The sequence below is a fragment of the Odocoileus virginianus genome, chromosome 19 (assembly GCF_023699985.2).
Source record: "Odocoileus virginianus isolate 20LAN1187 ecotype Illinois chromosome 19, Ovbor_1.2, whole genome shotgun sequence".
In the NCBI taxonomy this organism is placed as follows: Eukaryota; Metazoa; Chordata; class Mammalia; order Artiodactyla; family Cervidae; genus Odocoileus; species Odocoileus virginianus.
The window spans coordinates 14,961,934-14,982,805 of NC_069692.1; the positions used below are offsets into that span (position 1 = coordinate 14,961,934).

General features: G+C 34.9%; 2 protein-coding genes across 4 annotated transcripts in view; one reads left to right on the forward strand and one right to left on the reverse strand.

Annotated features, from left to right (window-relative positions):
* Positions 1–11,231, forward strand: part of SERINC1 (serine incorporator 1) — a 36,730-nt gene extending 25,499 nt beyond the window's left edge. The window contains exons 4-10 of the mRNA XM_020887665.2: positions 3,760–3,839; positions 4,049–4,186; positions 5,959–6,128; positions 6,241–6,331; positions 7,850–7,994; positions 8,113–8,343; positions 9,693–11,231. Coding sequence (XP_020743324.1) covers positions 3,760–3,839; positions 4,049–4,186; positions 5,959–6,128; positions 6,241–6,331; positions 7,850–7,994; positions 8,113–8,343; positions 9,693–9,828 — 991 coding nt within the window. The 3' untranslated portion in view covers positions 9,829–11,231. The remainder of the gene's footprint in view (positions 1–3,759; positions 3,840–4,048; positions 4,187–5,958; positions 6,129–6,240; positions 6,332–7,849; positions 7,995–8,112; positions 8,344–9,692) is intronic.
* Positions 11,232–16,641: 5,410 nt separating this feature from the next.
* The window catches only part of HSF2 (heat shock transcription factor 2), a 37,284-nt gene continuing 33,053 nt past the window's right edge, over positions 16,642–20,872 (reverse strand). For all 3 annotated transcript variants that reach the window (XM_020887659.2, XM_020887658.2, XM_020887663.2), the window contains 2 exons: positions 18,097–18,178; positions 16,642–17,671 (listed from right to left, as the gene is read on the reverse strand). In XM_020887659.2, the coding sequence (XP_020743318.1) occupies positions 17,379–17,671; positions 18,097–18,178 (375 nt within the window). In that variant the 3' untranslated portion in view covers positions 16,642–17,378. The remainder of the gene's footprint in view (positions 17,672–18,096; positions 18,179–20,872) is intronic.

Below are 20,872 nucleotides of genomic sequence, written 5' to 3' on the forward strand. Positions count from 1 at the left end.
GTATGCCTTCTTTGGAAAAATATTTAGTTTTGTCCATTTTTAAATTGTTTTTTTCTAAGTTATTGAGTTGTATGGGTTCTTTATGTATGTTTGATATTAACCGCATTTTGATACATGGTTTGCAGATATTTTCTCCTATAGTTTGTCTCTTCATTTTGTTCATGTTCCTTTTTTCCTGTGGAAGGTTTTTTTGTCTGAAGTATTCCCACCTGTTTGATTTTACCTTTGTTGTTTGTACTTTTGTTGTCTCCCCAAAAAACTCATTGCCCAGACTAATGTCAGGGAGTTTCTTCCTTATTTTCTTCTTCCCAGTATCAGTATCTTCCTAGTAACTTTTATGGTATTAGGTCTTAACTCACTGACTAGGGGATTTTTGCTGGAAACATAGGCCTGTGCCTGGCGATTTTTATTTTTGTTAACCTGAAATTAATTCTGTTCTTTAATTAACACTTTGCAGATTATTACATTCAATAGTTACATCTTACACACATGTAAAAAAGCACCATGCATTTCATTTTCACTTTCCCTGTCAGAATCAATCACTGAGGTTTATTTTGTCTTTTTGTTGATCTAATGTTCATATCGTCTGAGTCAGAACTATATTCTGAAGAACTGTCATCTTCTGAGATACTAGTAGTTATGTTGCTTGAACAGTCAGAGAAGGTATCTGCTCAAAATTTCGTGATGCATCATTTTTGAAAATTTTTTGGTCATAAGTATGTATTTATAACATACACAAAATTGGAGCAGAAGCCTAACAGGGAAACGTGAATGAAGACAATCAGAAGTTCTGTAATGAGCCCTTATCAGTTTTAAGCTCTAACAACTAAACACTGTCATGTTAATTTTATGGCTCTCTAAGAGCATATGATTCGTCTCCAGTCAGTAACATTCGGGTAACAGAAGACTTGTTAACACATCTCCAGTCAATAATGTGTTCAGTGTGTTTAAGTCTTCCATTCAGTTTGAGTCGATTCTGTGACCGGTGTGAGAAAGGAGTCTGGTTTCGTTTTTCTGTATGTGGTTATTAATGGCTTTCCCAAGACTGGTGAAGAGACTGTCCTTTCCTTCTGAATATTCTTGACTCCCTTGTCAAATATTAGTTGATCCAAAATGCAAGGGTTTATTACTCTTCTGTTCCACTGATCTATGTGTCTATTTTTATGGTATTACTGTTTTAATTAGTAGAGCTTTGTAGTATAGTTTGAAATTAGTAAGTGTGATATTTCCAGTTTTGTTCTTCCTTCTCATGACTGATTTGCCTATTTGGGGTCTTTTGTAATTACATACAAACTATAGGATTGTGTTTTCCTGAGTTTTTGTAAATGACATTGAAATTTTTACAGGGAGTACTTTGAATCAAAAGGTGGCTTTGAGTAGTATGGACATTTTAATGATTCACTTCCAAAAATGAGGTTCTGTTTGTCTTTTTCAGTTTTTTTAATTCATCCGGCCACTGCCTTTTGGTTAACAGATTCACTCATTAGCATAATTATTGATTTGTAGGGACTTGTTAATGCCATGTTAGTCATTGTTGTCTGGTTGGTCATATTTTCATCATTTCTTTTTTCTCTGTTAACACCTCTGTAAATTGGTGATTTTTGTTGTAAACTAGTGGTATATTCTGCTTCTCTGTCTTACCTACTCTAGCTTTTTGCTTTGTGGTTACCATGAGGCTTATGTAAAACATGTTATAGATAAAAGTTAATTTTAAGCTGATAGCAGCTTTAAATGCATAAAATAACCCTACATATTTATTCCTCCTCTTTTTTTTTTTTGATGTCACAATTTATACCTTTTTATAATACTCATTATTTAATACTTTTTAAAATCTTTTTACTGTTTACTTAACACACTATTCTGTTAAAGAATTAGACGTTTATGAATCTGTATATTTACTTTTACCAGTGTGTTGTAGGCTTTTGTGTCATTAATTAGTGTCTTTTCATTTCAACCTGAAGAATTCCTTTTACCGTTTTTTACAAGACAGGTTTAGTGGTGGTGAATTCTTTGGATTTAGGGAAAAGCCTTATTTCTCCTTCATATCTGAAGGATATCTTTGCTGGACAGAGTAATCTTGGCTGGTGGTTTTTTCCTTTCAACACTTTGAGTTTGTCACTCAGAGTCACTCTTGCTCTCTCTTGGCCTATAGATTTTCTAAGAAATCCACTGAGAGCCTAATGGAAATTACTTTGTAGATCAGAATCTCTTTTTTTGGACCTCTCTGGCTGCTCTTAGGATTCTCTTGTATTCTTTGATTTTTGACAGTTTTATCCTAAAGGTCTTTTTGCACTGAGATGATACTGTGATCTTACTAGCTTTGTGAACTTTGATGTTCATGTCCAGGTTTAGGAAGTTCTCAGATATTATTTCTTTAAGTTAACTTTCTGTCCCCTTCTCTTCTTCTGAAACCCTGATCATTCTAATATTTAAATTCCGTATATTACTGAGGCTTTCTTCCCTTTTTTTTCTCATTTTTTTCCTCAGTTCATCCCTGATTGGGTTATATCAAAATGCCTGTCCACTTTTCTGTCTTCCATTTGATCTACCCTCCTGGAGATCTCTGGACTTCCCTTGTGGCTCAGCTGGTAAAGGATCCACCTGCAATGTGGGAGACCTGGGTTTGATCCCTGGGTTGGGAAGGATCTCCTGGAGAAGGGAAAGGCTACCCACTCTAGTATTCTGGCCCAGAGAATTCCATGGACTATACAGTCCATGGGGTCACAGAGTCGGATGCAGCCGAGCAACTTTCACTCCTAAAGATCTCTGTTGCATTTTTTTTTTTTTTTTCATTTCTTTTCTTGAATTCTTAAGCTTCAGAATATATTTGGTTCTTTTCTGTCATTTCTATTTCTTGGTTAAATTTATTGTTTTTTGCTTGTTTTCATTGAATTATTTTTGTATTATAGCTCATTGAGTTTCCTCAGAACAGCTATCTTGAATTCTTTATTTTCTAGATTGCAAGATTTTTATGCCTTTATGATCAGTGATTGCAGGATTATTGTTATCTTCGGGAGGTGAAATGTTCATATTCCTTATAGTTTTGCATTGCTTTCACTTATGAAGTAGCAGACACCTCAGATCTTTGCTAGTTGTCTTCAGATGGAGTTATTAATCTGTTACTTCTGGGTTTTTTTGGATTCTGGACACCTGCTTTGCAGTTCTTGCTCTTTCTGTGTTAGAATTCTTAAGATATTATATCTTCTCTGGTTCTTTCATCTGGTTTGCTACTGGAAATCTGTTTTCCAGACTTTCGTGTTTTCAAAAACTATTCCTTTGTACAGTGTAACTTATTTACACTTCCATATATTATCTCGCTCATTTAAGTAAGCCTGTGAAATGAATCTAATATTCTCATTTATTAGAATCAATTAAAATAGCCATGCCTCCCTGGTGGCTCAGTGGTGAAGAATCTGCCTGCCAGTGTCGATGTGGTTTAATCCCTGGATCAGGAGGATCCCCTGGGGAAGGAAATGGCAACCCATTGCATATTCTTGCCTGGAAAATCCCATGAACAGAGGTGTCTGGTAGGCTGCAGTCCATGGGGTTGTAAAAAGAGTTGGACACTGAGTGACCAAATAACAGCACCACAACAAAATAATTGACATGTGATGGTCTTCTCATTTTCAGGATATCCTCAGAAGGAATAGAGTAGTCACAATAAAGTGTAGCTGTTTTTTAAGAGCAGCTCTCAAAAGATTTCATATATGAAACCATTTGTTGAATGAATATTTACTAATAAAAAATAATTTGTTGTAGATTCTGGTTCTTTAAATTTGCTGCAGCAATTGCAATTATTATTGGGGCCTTCTTCATTCCAGAAGGAACTTTTACAACTGGTAAGAAATCTTTTTTTCTTTGTGTGATGTTGATAATTTATAAGGAAATTGAAAATAATTGTTGCCTGGAACTGTAACTGTTTGTTTTGTGTTTTCCTTTAAGACATCTATGTAAAATTTTGTTTGTCTTTCGGTGTATTGATTGTGGAAACAATAAAAAGTGAAGCAGTTACTCATTTGTGATTTTTTAAAATTTTTTCTCCTTTCAGTATGGTTTTATGTAGGCATGGCAGGTGCCTTTTGCTTCATTCTCATACAGCTAGTCTTGCTCATTGATTTTGCCCATTCGTGGAATGAATCATGGGTTGAAAAAATGGAAGAGGGGAACTCAAGATGTTGGTATGCAGGTAGGTTTTTTGTCTTACAGAACATCTTCAAGGTAGTTGAACTTTGAAAGTGAAAGCAGGTAGTAGACTATGGGGAAATCATGATTTTTATGGTACAATTTACTGTGAGGAGGTTTTTTAGTTTAAGTTTGTGAGTGGCATCCTGTCACATTATATGTTGCATGTCAACTAGGAACATACCCAAGAATGAGACAATCATCCAAAAGACTGGGAATGGCTAAAATAGCAAAGCATATTGCTGACTATATGTATATTTTATAGCCTAATTTCCTGGGAAGTTTCTAAGTAAAAGCTTAAAAAGTAAAATATTAAAGGGATGAGGACTACTAGAAATAGATAAACAATGGTACAATACTGAAACATCAGCAAGCAGGAAACAGAAACCACTCCGAAGCATTTTCTGTAAGTGCAAAGAATGCCTTTATGCAAAGAATGCCTTTATGTGTGACACCTTAGGGAATTATTATAGTAGTGTATTTAATGTGTGTTTATAATGATGAGCTTGAGTCCTTTGGTTGTACTCTAAAACAGGAATCAAAATTAGGGTGCTTACAACAGGTGACACAAATGCGGGAGGAGGAACAGTTTAAGTGCATTTTCAATCCTCTTGCAAATAAAAGGGACTGTGGTGAATTAGAGAGTGTGAAGGCCATTATACTCCTTAGTTCCGTCCAGTAATTGCCTTGTGGAAGTGTGAACCCAGTGTTGCTTAATTTTTCTGAAGTTTTTTAAAAGAAGCCATAAATCTGGATTTTTATGTGAAATAGTCAGCTTCCGCTAAAAATACGTATATTTTAAGTCAGTGAAAACTAAATCAGCATATCTGCTATATTCATGGTTTCTTTCATACAACTAGTTTGTAATATTTGATCTCAGTGGTTAAAATAAAGAATTTGATATTCAAAAAAATAAGCTTTAATCATTTAGAAAATTTACTTACACAGAATGTTTCATTTTTTAATGTTAAATCTAATGCAAGAGTTTCTGCTTTGTTGCCTACGTGTCCCCAGGGCCTTTGTAGGTATTCAATACATATTTGTCTGATAGAGCATTTGTTATTCACATCTACGTAAATACATACATATTAAGCATACATTAACATGAAAATTAAAAGTGTGTGTGTGTGATAGAAGAAACTTAGGTTGTCTTATTAAATAATGACAACTTGAATAGTTTTTTTTCTTTTAAGATTTTAGTTGACAAGGCAAAGCACTGTTCTGTGGGCTTAGCATTAACAAAATAATTTTCTTAATGCCCGTGTTTACAACTGAATGATATAACTTAAAAACTTTAAGTAATATTCTCCTCCTAGTTAATTTTCTGTATTTTGAAAATAATGGCTAATGTATCTGAATGTGTTTTGGACACTCTGTATGTAAATATTAAATTAAGATTGTATTATTTTATTACCCTTAAAATGCATCAGAATAGTGAGCTATGTGTAAAGGCTGGAGTAGGAAATGGCAACCCATGCCAGTATTCTTGCCTGGAAAATTCCATGGACAGAGGAGCCTGATGGGCTATAGTCCGTGGGATTGCAGAGTTAGACATGACTGAGCACGCACGCACGCATGTGTAAAGGCTACAAAAGTCTTAATGTGGTACAGGCTAGAATTACATCTTTACCTGCTTTTATAGCCTGTGTAATGCTGATAAAATGTTGCTTAAAATAATATTTTTGAATAAAATAAGATTGTTTTTAAAGCAAGCTGTATGCCACATTCCTAATATTAGTGATAAAATCTAATTGTCAAAATGTATTTCTTTCACAGCTTTGTTATCAGCTACAGCCCTGAATTATCTGCTGTCTTTAGTTGCTATCGTCCTGTTTTTTGTTTACTATACTCATCCAGCCAGTTGTGCAGAAAATAAAGCATTCATCAGTGTCAACATGCTCCTCTGCCTTGGTGCTTCTATAATGTCTATACTGCCAAAAATCCAAGTAAGCTTGGATTAGTTCATTCATTTTTATGAAGCTTCTGTTTTTTTCTAAGGTTTCCTAAATCTTGAATGATCACACTATTTCTCTGTTTTGCTTAATTAATTTCTTGTAGGAATCACAACCAAGATCTGGTTTGTTACAGTCTTCAGTGATTACAGTCTACACAATGTATTTGACGTGGTCTGCTATGACCAATGAACCGGGTATGTTTTGTTTGCCTGATTTGTTTCTTTCAATGAATCCTGCAAGCTTTTCTTTTTTTCAGAGATGGTTGTTTTGTAAAATTAAGCTCATAGAGGAATGAAGAAATATCCATTCTCATATAATACCATTTTCATCTTTGATGTACTACTATATTTTTTCATTTAAGCTTCTTCCTTCACTAACAAAACTATAAGAAATTATAGGAAAATTATAAGAAATATACCTGATTTGTACAGTGCATGTGATAGTATATATAAAATTAAAAACTATTAAAACGTTTGTTGATTCTATTTTAAGTAGTATAGATTTTTTTTTAAGTTCTTTTTGCCTGTGATTACCTTACAGGTGAATATAGTTGGTCTTTGTAATCTTTTTATAGGCCAGTTTTATTGCATTTCATAGAAATATAAGCCCATATATGTTATTTGGGGTGAAACAAATTGGAAAATAGATGTACTGCAGTACAGTCTGCATTTGGTTGAATCCATGGATGCAGAATTGCTAATATGAAAGGTTGGAGTATAGAGGCCAGCCATAAAGTAACATGCAGATTTTCAGTTGTGTTTTGGGTTGGTACTGCTAATCTGCTTGTTCAAGGGTCAACTGGACTGTTTTTTGAAAAGGGAAAAAATGGTCTCTTTTCCTCAGAATAAAAAAAATTACAGAATTTTTGACAGAAAAAAGTTTCCTGACTCTTAAATTTCATTCCATTTATAAATTTCATAGGTGCTTTATCACTAGTTGGAGAAAAAGAGTTTTTTTAGTATACTAGAGAAAGATTGCTTATTTTTGTCCAGTAAGTGTCTAGAAAATAATTATTAGTAATTTGATTTAGGGATTATCCTTATACAAGTGGCTTCAAAGTAAAAATCATTTTTCAGTGATAAGGTGGCAATTGACATATCTGGCATTGTGGGAGGTAAAAAAACATATTTGGGACATTAAGTGAATACCAACCCCATTTTAATTCTTTCTTATAAGAGTCAAGAGGCTGAATAAGTATTAGGTCACTATGATTTATGTACTCATTTCCACAAACTATTTGCTAAAATTCTAGTAACTGATTTTGTGTGTAAACTATCTTGCTTATATAACAATGTTGTTTGACAAGTTGATAAACTTCATAAATCACTATTGTTATTTCATAGTATATAACAGGAAAGGCAGTGCATCTTAGTTTAGGATACCTGAATTTTATTCTTAACTCTGCTTGAGCTTTACTATAAAGTAAAAAATTTACTAAATTTCACCAATTTCCTGATCAGTAAAAAGCTTAAATGTCTCAACTGCATGAGGCTGAAAATGAAATTGCTTTCCAACCAGTTGGATAAAGCTAGCATTATATAATGTAAAAGGTCTCATTATTAATAAATACAAGTTGTCTTATTTTATTTGTGCCCTTTTCTCACAATTTTTTGAGTTTGCAAGTGTATAGAGTTAAAAAGAACTACAATTGTGCTCTGAAAAATTTTTTGCACTTTTCTAACATTTTAATTTGACCTTAATTTACATTATAGAAACAGAATGTAACCCAAGTCTACTGAACATAATTGGATATAACACAACAAGCACTATCCCAAAGGAGGGGCAGTCTGTACAGTGGTGGCATACTCAAGGAATTATTGGACTAATCCTCTTTTTACTGTGTGTATTTTATTCAAGGTAGGAAAAATTATGGATTTTATTTTTTTGAAGAGAAGTCCAGCTATTATTCATATATGAATGTTGTGTTTAAATTCTTTTTTTTTCTTTCTCTCTTTCTAAACTGTCATTCATGTAGCATCCGTACTTCAAACAATAGTCAGGTTAATAAACTGACTCTAACAAGTGATGAATCAACACTAATAGAAGATAGTGGAGCCAGAAATGATGGATCACTTGAGGATGGTGATGATGTTCACCGAGCCGTAGATAATGAAAGGGATGGTGTCACTTACAGTTACTCCTTCTTTCACTTCATGCTTTTCCTGGCTTCACTTTATATCATGATGACCCTAACCAACTGGTACAGGTACTTCTATTTTATGAAAACTTCGCATGTGGAAATTTGAGTGGCTTTTTTGTAATTCCATTGTAAAAACGGGGTATTGAGTACTTTTTATCTTCCAATATATTTCAAAATTTACAACTAAATGGTGAGATCAGTATGAGAAATGCAGACTTTATTTCCTTGCTTTAGCATTAACAATCATTGAAATAGTTCCAGTCTTAAAAGAGATTGAAATAGTTCCAGGTCTTAAAAGAGATTGAAATAAAGTTCATGAAACTACCACATTGCTTAGGGAAGTACATGTTGACAGGGATCAAACACAATGATTTCTAATACTGACTAGTTCCCAATACAGTGTAGAAAAAGATACCTTTTTTTGTTTCTTTTTTACCTGTTTTTGTTCAGACTTTGTCATTAAAAGCTTTGAGGATTTCAAAATTGAAGTGTGAATACATTAACATAGATGGATTCTTAGAATTCTTTAAAACTAATTTTTGCTTTTATATCACTTCAAAACTGATAAATCTTTTTTTGTTAAGAGGAAGGTAGTGGTTTATATTTTGTCTTTAAAAATTCTGATTTAGTTCAAAGGATTGCTAAAAGATTTAAGATTCAAGTTGAACTGTATAGTTAGGGTAGTTCTATTTTTAATACTCTTTAATGCATAATATCCTTAACAATTTGTAAGAAAACTTTGAATACCAGCAAAAGATGTTAAAAAAAGATTATTCATTTGTTTGAGAGCAGCCTCTACTGGCATTTATTATTGAAAATATATATATGTATACTTAAAAATTCTACACTGCAGCATATTAAGGTACAAGAACTATTCCAAATAATTCTCAGCTTTGGCTGTCATGTAATAATAGTAAATATTTAAGATGAAAAGTATTTTGGTATGTTTCATCAACATAAAAATAAGCTAAATTTGGGGTGTATTTCCTTCCCAGTTTCTTAAATCTGAGAAGGTGGAGGGAGCTCCTGTATATACTTTGAACAAATTATATTCTTTGTACGGTTTAAAATTGATAAGTCTTTGTTAAATAATGTTTCATTTATCCAGAGGTCACACTCCATTTCTCTGCTATCTCATTAATTAGTGAGCCAGAGATACATAAAGATTCTCTGAGTATTATGTAAAGGAACTACTTCAGAGGCCTATGTCATCTACTCCTTTAAAGATTTTTTTTTTTAACCTTCATATTGGCTGTCAAAGTGGTATGGAAAACAAGACAACAGAGATAGTCCAACAACTATATATCTGTTATCACAGATTACATACAGAGAATATTTCTAAAATAAGGAAACCTGGTGGCTTGATGACTAGTAATCCAACTTCTCTCTGCTTTTTGTTTTCCTTGAACTATTAGGTATGAGCCTTCTCGTGAGATGAAAAGCCAGTGGACAGCTGTCTGGGTGAAAATCTCCTCTAGTTGGATCGGCATTGTGCTGTATGTGTGGACACTGGTGGCACCCCTTGTTCTTACAAATCGTGACTTTGACTGAATGGGACTTGAGGCATCAAAGTCTCACTTTGATCATCATTTATTTGAAATCAGCAGTATTCCCAACTTTTGTGAAGTTGTGTATGTGTGTGCTTCCCATGTAACTTCTCCAGTCTTCTGGCATGAATTAGATTTACCGCTTGCCATTTTATTCATTATAGTCTTGCCAGGCGCATCAATATGCGTTTTAGAATGAATCAAGAGTTGTATGAGTATGTTGGTGGTGGTAAGTTAGGAGAAGTGGACATTGTTAGGTTTATTCTCTGCTCTGTACCTGTGAAAAGAGTAAAAACAAAACTGCTTGGCAGTTTGAGTTTTAAATTGTGTTAGAACATAAGCTGTTTTAGAAAAATATGAATAATGTATGGCTGCCTTTTGAAATATTTGATGCCTTGTCCTACAGGATACTGCAAAGAACATGGCTGTCCTAAAATTGTATAAACAAGTCACAAATGTCAGTTTTCTAAAGACTTTTCAGATTTTCCCTTGATATGAAGGTAAGGAACATATACAGGTATGGAGTATTTGATTGACAACAGTGTAGGTTATGGAGGAGACGGAGACACAGAACTTTCAGAGATTTGCTGGTGGTGGGTACTAAATTGAATACCCAGGTAGGTTGTAATGTTCCCTGAGTAGGGGTAGTCTTCCATACTAACATAGTGAACTTTGTTTTGGTCATTATAAACACATGCAGATGTGTTAAAATGTGTTCAGTGGAGAAGTTAGGGACTCTGAAGGATTTGGACAAAGATTTTGAGAATAATCATAGGTTAGAAGGAGGTTGAAAATCACTTTGAAAGTTTGTTTTGAAAATCAGAGCTGATAAACTGAAGGCTACTAAAGCCTGTTTTGCAGTTTCTTCCATTTCTGTCAGAAGTTTAACAGTGAAGAAACTGAAGCTCAGATAGCTGATCAGTGGCAAAACTGGGAAACCCCACATCTGTCAAACACAAATGGCATTTTTTCTGGCATTCAACAATAATTTCTGTTCAAATACATGTCTAATAGATTTTGCACCATTGTGAGTGGTAGATCATTTATGTGATGTGAATTGCTGGTATCTAGTATGCCTTCTACACACAAACTGAGGCCAGGAGAATGATGACTGCTGTAAAATAAACTCCTGCTTAACAGTATACTATTCAGCTCAAAAGATGCTTTTCTATTTGCCGCCATCTAATTGAAATATATAGGTTATTAAACTTGAAAATCAAGCAGTATCACTGTTAACTTCGATAGAAACTCTTAGTTGTGTCATTAGTGTCTTAAAATCTACATTTGCTTCTTTTAAGAAATCAATGTAAGCGAAATATAACAATTCCTCATCTTTTATTGTGTTGGTATTGTATTCCATGATCTCAAATGGCTGTTTTATCTTTAAATAAATGAATTCAGAGAAAATGTGTGGTATATTCTTTTAAATTCTAAAGGATATAATTTTAGCCAATTTAGGTGGTGTAATACTCTGAACTACTTTCTTCCTGTGTATATTTTTTAAAAAACTGACATTGGAGGGAGACATTAGTGGCCATTTTCTGTTTTGAAAAAACTGAATTGTTTTTAAGGTGGTATTTACCCTTTTGGTTCTAAGTAACCCCTGAAGTGAATCTCAAAGGTAATTTAAGTGTTATTCTCCTAAAGAACTAGACCAGTTTGGAGAATAATTTTAATTCATTTGATAGCTGCTCTAGGCTTCTGTGTCCTCCAGGCCTTTTTTCCTGAGATGCCAATTGATGCTACTTTTTTCTGACACTTACACTTTAAAAAGAAAATCCCTTATTAAAAAAAAAAAAAAGCTCTATCCCATAGCAGCAAACTATCAGAAAGAGAAAGAAATAGCCCCACTTACCTTCATATTGGAAAGAATAAAACACACCTAGGACTAAATCTACTACCTAAGGAGGCAAAAGACCTGTACTCTGAAACCTTAAGACACTGATGAAAGAAATGAAGACACAAATAGATGTAAAGATATACCATGTTTTAAGACAGATAAAATCAATATTGTTAAATGGCAGTCTACAGATTTCAGCGCAATCCCTGTGAAATTATCAATGACATTTTTCACAGAACTGGAACAAAATATTTTTAATTTGTATGGAAACACAATAGCCAAAATGGCCTTGAGAAAGAAAAATGAAGCTGGAGGTAATCATGCTCCCTGATTTCAGACTACTACAAAGCTATGGTAATCAAAGCCGTACAGTACTGACATAAAAACACATCCATGGAACAGGTTAGAAACGCCAGAAGTAAACCCAAATGCTCCTGAGGGGCAGTTTATTACAAGGGAGGCAAGAATACACACTGGAGAGAGACAGTCTTCAATAAGTGGTTCTGCGGAAAAGATCAGTTTCCTAGAATAACAAAAGGAAACAGTTGTGACCTAATTAAAGTTTTTGCACAGCAAAGGAAACCATAAGCAAAAGACAAACTACAAAATGGGAAAAGACACTTGCAAATGATGCTACCAATGAGATTACTTTCCTAGTAATAGACCTCATGCAGCTTAATATTAAAAAAAAAAAAAAAGACTTAAATAAACGGCACTATTTGGCCAGTGTTACACCCTTTTCAGTTCTGTCCTGTGACAGTAATAATTGTTCAGTTGCTCAGTCATGTCTAACTCTGCAATCCCATGGACTATATAGCATGCCAGGCTTCCCTGTCCTTCCCTATCTCCCGGAACTTGTTCAAACTCGCGTCCGTTGAATCAGTGATGCCATCCAATCATCTTGTCCTCTGTCATCCCCTTCTCCTACCCTCAGTCTTCCTCAGCATCAGGGTCTTTTCCAGTGAATATTCAGGGTTGATTTCCTTTAGGAGTGACTGGTTTGATCTTGCAGTCCAAGGGACTCTCGAGAGTCTTCTCCAGCACCACAATTATTCAGGGCTCAGCCTTCTTTATGGTCCAACTCTCACGTCCATACAAGACTACTGGAAAAACCATAGCTTTTTGACATGTGGGCATTTATCAGCGAAGTGATGTCTCTGCTTTTTAATACACTGTCTAGGTTTGTCATTACTTCTCTTCCAAGGAGCACCTTAATTTCTTGGCTGCCGTCGCTATCAGCAGTGATTTTGGAGCCCAAGAAAATGAAGTCTGTCACTGTTTCTGTTGTCACTGTTTCTGTTGTTTCCCCATCTGTTTGCCATGAAGTAAGTGATGGGACCAGATGCCATGATTTAGTTTTTTGAATGTTGAGTTTTAAGTCAGCTTCATTCTCTTTTACCTTCATCAAGAGGCACTTTAGTGCCTCTTCGCTTTCTGCCATAAGGGTGGTGTCACCTGCATATCGGATGTTATTGAAATTTCTCCCAGCAATCTTTGATTCGTTTGTGTTTCATCCAGCCCAGCGTTTCTCATGATGTACTCTGCATATAAGTTAAATAATCAGGGTGGCAATATACAGCCTTGATGTTCCTGTTTCCAATTTTGAACCAGTCTTGTTCCATGTCCAGTTCTAACTGTTGCTTTTTGACCTGCATACAGGTTTCTCAGGAGGCAGGTAAATTGATCTGGTATTCCCATCTTCTAAGAATTTTCCAGTTGTGATTCACACAGCCAAAGGCTTTAGCAGAGTCAATGAAGCAGATGTTTTTCTGGAATTCTCTTGCTTTTTCTGTGATCCAGTGGATGTTGGCCAATTTCATCTCTGGTTCCTCTGACTTTTCTAAATCTAGCTTGTATATATGGAAATGTGTGTGTATTTATAATACATATGCATTTATGTGGAATTGGCTCACCAATTACAGAGGCTGACAAATCCAAAATTGGGCTGCTTGGGGTGGTTTTGAGACTGTGGTAGATATTCCAGAAGTTTGGGGCTTAGTCTACTAAGTCAGTATCAATGAAAAATCAGGTTGATAGCATGCACCTATCATATACTGAAAATGGCACTGACATGATCTTCCCCAAGACTCATAATCCCATCTAATTATGGGAAGAAACAAAAAGTGACCCCAAATTGAGGGACACTACAAAGTATCAAGACAGTACTGCTTAAAACTGTCAAAGTCTAGCTTATGTGTATTGTAGTTTCTCTGAAACCAATTTCTTGAAATTTACTTTATGACCTAATCTGTAATTGATTCTCAAACTAGTTTTACCTCACTTGTTATTTCATGTAGGTGCCAATTCTCAAATGTAGCATTTTATGTATGTTTATCATAAGTGTCATCTGGTCATCTTCCCAGCCTGTGGACCTTCTGTTCTCACACTTCAGCTTCTGAACTGAGTATACCAACCCCATGAGGCACATAGTGAAAGTCACTCAGTCGTGTTTGACTCTTTGTGACCCCATGGACTATACAGTCCATGGAATTCTCCAGGCCAGAATACTGGAGTGGCTAGCCGTTCCCTTCTCCAGGGGATCTTCCCGACCCAGGGATTGAACCCAGCACTGCAGGGGGATTCTTTACCAGCTGAGCTATCAGGGAGCCGGAAGCACATAGTGAAACACCCTACAAGAACATTTCTAAGTCACTAGCTCTCCTATGGGCTTACTTGTATCTCAACTGAGGCAAAAGAAACTTGGAGGTGGTATGAAGATGAGGGGTACATACCTCTAAATCATACTGTGCTGTTTTCCACAAAACACACAGAGACTTTTTGCAGTAAACACAAGTTTATGTTATTTTTAAAGGAAGCAGTTTCCAGGTCTTCAATTTCCATGTGTACATTTTCCTAAAGTGATGTTGCTTGAAAAGATGTCACAGGACAAGGTATCATCCCTTTTAACAATTACTCTTTTCACACTTGAAACAAATCAATTACTCCTCTTAATTCATCCTGAATCTTAATAATACCAAGGCACTTCAGATAAACTTGCTAAACACCCAAGCAGAGACAATTTTACACACTGGTAAGAGAATGACACTTGTTTAGAAAATCCTTTGCAATTCAGGTGATTAGCATTTCTTTCACTGAAATAATCAAGATGATCTAATTAAACTGCCAGCTAATAAAATTTTTTAAATACTTAAGTGAAATCTGAAGGACTTCATATTTGGTGACATTGCTAACTAAATTCCTTCTATTTTCATCTCTTTTTTTGTATTAAAAGTTTCTGAGGGCTTGATAAAAACAAATGGATGCTCTTACTATATTGATATTATAAACTTATCCCCAGATAATAAAACATTTGGGGAAAAAAATCCCTGAGATCTGTTCACCCCACAAAAAGATGTATTTCTGATAAAATTTTAGTTTTTATGTTAACAGTTCAAAATTTAAACTATATTAGTGAACAGTGAAATCTCTTAACAGATCAACCCCCCAGAATTCAGAGGCAGAACACAAGGTTTGCTCCCCCTCACCCGAAGTCTAAGGGAACACCCAGGACTGACGGCTGGCTCTCTCAGCGCTGATCCAGAAGCCACGCTCCCTCCTCCTCGTGTGTATGCTCAGAAGCCACACACTCCTCTGCATCAAGCTAGCAGATGAGTAAAACGTGAGGAGGGTTGCACGGGGGAAATTTCCACAGATCAGACCTGTAAGTTCTGAACACTGCTTTTCATGATTTATTATAATTCAGTTACATAGCTACCCTGTTTACAAAGATGGAGATAATGTAACTGCATGATAGGAGATGGTTCAGCAATCAGTTAATACTCTCTGCCACATACCTTTATACTGTTTTGATCAACTGTGTATTTATAATTGGAGAAAAATAATGCTTGTAATTTTAAGGTTACAGAAAGTACTTTCAAATTTAGTTGCAGAGTAGTGCAACAGTTACCGTCAATGTATGACTATCATGCATAATAAAAGTAGTATAAAATTTTTTGGAGGAAGTGGAATGGATAATGATGAACACCAAGTGTCTATGGTATTTAGATACTTTTAGATAAACATTTAAAAGCACATAACTTTTTAAAAATGGCAGCATTAACAGTATCCTAAATTCCTCCTGGCTACTTAAAAAATGTCACCTTAAAAAGTACTAGGAGATATAAGGTTTTCAAAACTATTTTTAAAATACTTCTAGAGTTATCCTTAAAGGAGAAGAAACTTAATCATATCCCCGTGATGAAAGGAAGGGAAAAAGAAAAAGTCTCTGAAGTTATCTCTCCTCTGTTAACTCTGCACTTTTATGCAGAACACTGTTTTGAGTTCTTGAATTTGTCCACCAAGATCCCGCTGTCAGAGCCAAGCTGTTTTAGGATCTGCTAAGGAAAGGTTTCTTAGCCCTCTGTGCTAGGCTTTATTTGAATTTTTATATCATAGTAAGAGAAATTCCAAGATACTAAGATTCTATAGCCAATAAGGAAAGCCATCTCTGTAATTTCTCATCAAACAGCCCTATTTAAAAAAACATTCAGATACTAGCTCACTGCTTCCAGTTCTCTGCTCGAAGGGAGAATTCTTCAGGTGATAGTTCTCTGGCCTTGCATTAAGTCTAATCCTTCTGAGCAAATGTTTCAAAGGGAAAAAAGTGATTTAACTATTTCTCTTATCTTCTCTCAAGGTGAAAATTAAAGGCACTTTGCATCCAGTGATAATGTTCGTACCTAATTTGGACAACTGGAAGCATACTTTTCTAAATTCTTTATTAGAAACATAGAAAGTAAGCCAGTATAATTTTTAAACAAAGAACTTAAAACACATTAAATTTGGAGTTATTATATTTTCCTCCTTGTTGCAATACAACCTATCCTCTGAGATGAGGCACAAAGAGCTTGGTATGATTCATGTTTAGAATAATGGACAACAGACAAAGTTCACAGTTTACATCTACCTACTTCATATGAAAAGGAAAGACTGTCACATGTGGATGTCACTCCAAAGAAGACACGTAACAGACACTAGTACGCAACATTCATTATATTTATTTTACTAAATAGTAAGCTTCAAAAAAACACAAAACAAACCAGAAAACTTTTACTTAAAACTAGTCCCATGAGCTGGATGGGTTGACACCATCCCATCCCCTTCTTTCTATAATATATGCAGCTGAAACTGTATCAGACAGCAAGCACTCTAAGTATATGTTGCCTTCCTTTTGAACATGAATGAACTTCTCTGAACCAAGAGAGACAAATGAAGTTTTACAAGATACAGGCACTTTATGTTCCCAGTTTTATAAAGAAGCCATGTGAAAAATACTCAATAAAAGCAACTGGAACAGAGAAAGCTTTAGGAGTTCTACCATTAGTTATAGTGACTTACACTCAATGCAAACAAGACAGCATCAAACAAGTAAAACAAACAAACGAAAAGTTTAACTGGGGTTAATGAACATATATGTAAAAAAGAAATCCAATTTAGTATAACTGCAGAAAAATGGCCATTTGAATCCAACTTAAAGATATGCCAATAATGTGTTTTAACACATCAAATCTTTATGTACCTACGTAACTGAGTAACACCTGAAAGCTTTACAAGAGTGTGTGGTTAGTGAGAAAAGCAAAAGGTGCTTTTGATTCCACAGTTATCTGATAAAATGAAACAAAGAAATTTACAAAAAAAAGTACCAAATGATACTTTAAAATAAATAGTTCATCATTTTGATGAATATATACACGCAGAGTCCACTTCTTGGGGATTTAGCTATCTAAAAGTGGCATGTCACTATCCAGAGGTGCAGGAGCAAGTTCACATAAATAAAACAGTGTGGCTTCACTAGCTTCAGCTTCAGTCAATGGCTCCAGGCGAACAAGCTTACTTTGGGTTGGTTCTGGGTCCAAGCTGCTGTCCAGAAGCTCATCAACTTCTATGGGTTTATCTACAGAGGACATAACTTCTGACGATGTGGTACTCCCCTGTTCAACAGAAGAAGCAGGGTTCCCATCGAGGAATGCAAGAAGTGGAAAAGCAGTGTACTGGATAAGCTGCTTATCTATAACGAAGATAAGAAAAATGCTCTTTTACCACCAGCTTATACAGAGTTCAAGCTGAAAGTGGAAAAAACAGAAGTAGATGTGCATATGTGCAATCATTACCCTTATATACAGTCAAACATGATACTTTGTGTCAGTAAATTTAAAAATATGTAAGTCAGAAAATGTAGTCTTGCATTCAATATTAAGAAATGAGGGTTCTTTTAGTTCTTCTGAAGTTAAATAGGGGGAAAATGACAAACTTTTAAGAACTATCACCACACCAGTTTTCTTTACATGCTGGAACCTTGATATGTTATGAATACAACCAAGACTAATACATATCCACGTTCAATAATTAAGCATGGCAAAACCTTCCTTTACTCACATTAGTTTCTACACAGAAATCTTAATTTTAAAAAACAAATACTACATTTATACCTACCTGTTTTGGGTTTAGGTTTTCTTCCCTCTTCTGAAACTGGCTGAACTACATTGTTCTTGGTTTCTAATCCTTTATTCTCAGACTAAAAGAGAAAAAATGGTATAAAAATCCTTGTCTCATATTTTTTATGTTCCTGAAAAATAGCAAAACATTTAAAATTGGCACAGTATATGAATATTGGTATGTCCTCTGAAATACATGGGAAAGGGGAGCATCAGGAGAGGTGAACTAGAGAGAGAGAGAGAGAGATTTGAGTAGATGTAATCAAATTGGCTAAGAAAACTATTGCTGTCACCAAGTGGATGAAACAAAGAACCTGAACTAGGATGCCAGTAAGTACAAAAAAGGAAGGGCATTTCAACAGTAGAATAGACAGAATCTGTCAAGAGTAGAAGATGGTAATGAATCAAAGATGGCTAGTTTCAAATTGCTAATGAAGAGCTAATTCTTTAAACAATTTTAAAGTTTTGACTTAAAATGTATTACACATTTCTTTTCGCTCACAAACAGAATATTTAGCATAAGTAAACATATTTACAGTAGTCCAGGATGACACGATGACATCCTTAAAACTATCTCTATACTTGGAAGCCTCAAATGTGAGGTGGTATTTCTTCATTTCCTTTTTGTGGCTCTTTCAGTTCTTTTCTGTCATTTAAATTACTTCTTTTGACACTATGTTCTCTCCTTACACCTGACTGTAAGGGAATTAAATCTTTAACATTAAGTTCTTCAGTGCTCTTTTAAATGATGTTCAAACTGAGGTGCTGAGGTTCACAATTTTTCCTGAATATCCGTTAAGTCCCAGATATCTGCATGCTTGTAAATTATATATGGTATAGCAAATATAGTAATTCCTATAATTTCCCTGATATCAACATAAAATTAAGCAGTACAAATTTCCAAATTCACAGATAATGACTTCATGACATAATAAAAACTACTTAAACTTCCCCCCAAATTCTTCTCATTTAGCATTCACAATAATGAAAGCACTAATGCAGTAATACTTTCTTTATGTTTCTACTTCCTATGCTAAGTTGCTTCAGTTGTATCTGACTCTTTGCAACCCTATGGACTGTAGCCCGCCAGGTTCCTCTGTCAATGGGATTCTCCAGGCAAGAATACTGGAATGGGTTGCCATTTCTTCCTCCAGGGAATCTTCCTGACCCAGGGATCAAACCCAGGTTTCTTATGTCTCCTGCACTGGGAGGTGGGTTCTTGACCACTAGCACCACCTGGGAAGCCCTAAATAGGCATTTTTCAAGGATGCCACTATTGTTATTCTAATATGAGAACCAGGAAAGCAAATGTGTTTCAATCTCCCAGGCAAATTTTTGCTTATTCCTAGTGGCCACATAGATTGCTATACTTAGATTGCAATACTGCATACTGATTCATTAGGAAAGGGTGTTTTAATACATATCGTACAATACTTGTCACCGGCAAGGGAATGAGAGCTGATGTGCCAATTATTTAAAATTAATTGAAATTCTAAAACATGATAAAAAGTCACTCTCAATTTTAATTTTTCTATAGTATTTAGAATACTATAGAATTTGGGCTTCCTAAGTGGGTCAGTGATAAAGAATCCACCTGCCAACGCAGAAGATATGGTTCAATCCCTGGGTCAGGAAGATTCCCTGGAGAAGGAAATGGCAACCCTCTCCAGTATTCTTGCCTGGAAAATTGCATTGACAGAAGAGTGTGGTGGGCTACAGTCCATAGGGTTGCAAAGAGTCACACATGACTTAGCAACTGAACAAACAGTATTGTAGAGAGTATGCAAGCCTGCCATTTAACTGTTATTTCTGAAAGCTTTCGGGAACAAGATGATGATCCAAGAACAGAGAATGCCTTAATGTCTAACAATAAACAAACAGGACAGCACATTCACTAAAGATATATGCATGATCCATGTTCACTCAACTTAAGGTCTAACGTTCAGTAATATTGTATTTACTAAAACATAATCGTATTGTGGTCCACAGATTCTTGTAATATAAACCTAGGCAAACTATAGTCCACATGCCAAATTCAGCATTCTGTTTCTTAAAAAGTTTTACAGAAACACAGCCACACTTATTCTTTTATGTATTGTCTATGGTTGATTTTGCAGAGCTGAGTAGTTGTGAAAGAGAATCTGGCTTCCTGCAAAGCCAAAAATATTTAGTCTTCAGAGAAAAAGTATGCCAACCCCTGATATAAACCATCCGAATACTGAATATATAACCAACTTCCTAGTAGTTCAAGAATTCATAAGTACCTTCAATTTTTAAGTTACCCAAGCTATAACTTTGAAAATGTGGTGAGGCTATCCTCACACATGACAACAGTTAGAAAAATTCCACCTCCTCACTCTAATACCTTGTATTTATTTGATATATGTTTTTTATTAAAACAAAAATAAAAATTAAATTTTGATTCTACTGAAGGATTTGTACAAATTTCAGGGGAACTGATTTCCTTTTTATTCAATGAAAAACAGGAATTATGAAATGATTTGGTATAAATACAAGATAAATGAAGTATACACCTACTCAAGGCAATAAGCCATACAAAGTAACAGACTGATTTCTAAATGTCCACTCTAATAACATGATATTATCCTCATCATTCACTGAAAACCAGTTCTAAAGAATCTGTTAACTCGTGCTAATCCCAACTATAGTTACTATGTTTAAGAAAATAAAAACTCCCCTTAAAAAAAAGTCCCAAATCCATACTTCACTGATTCAACTCACCTTCCCTACAAATAATACAAATTCTTGTGCTT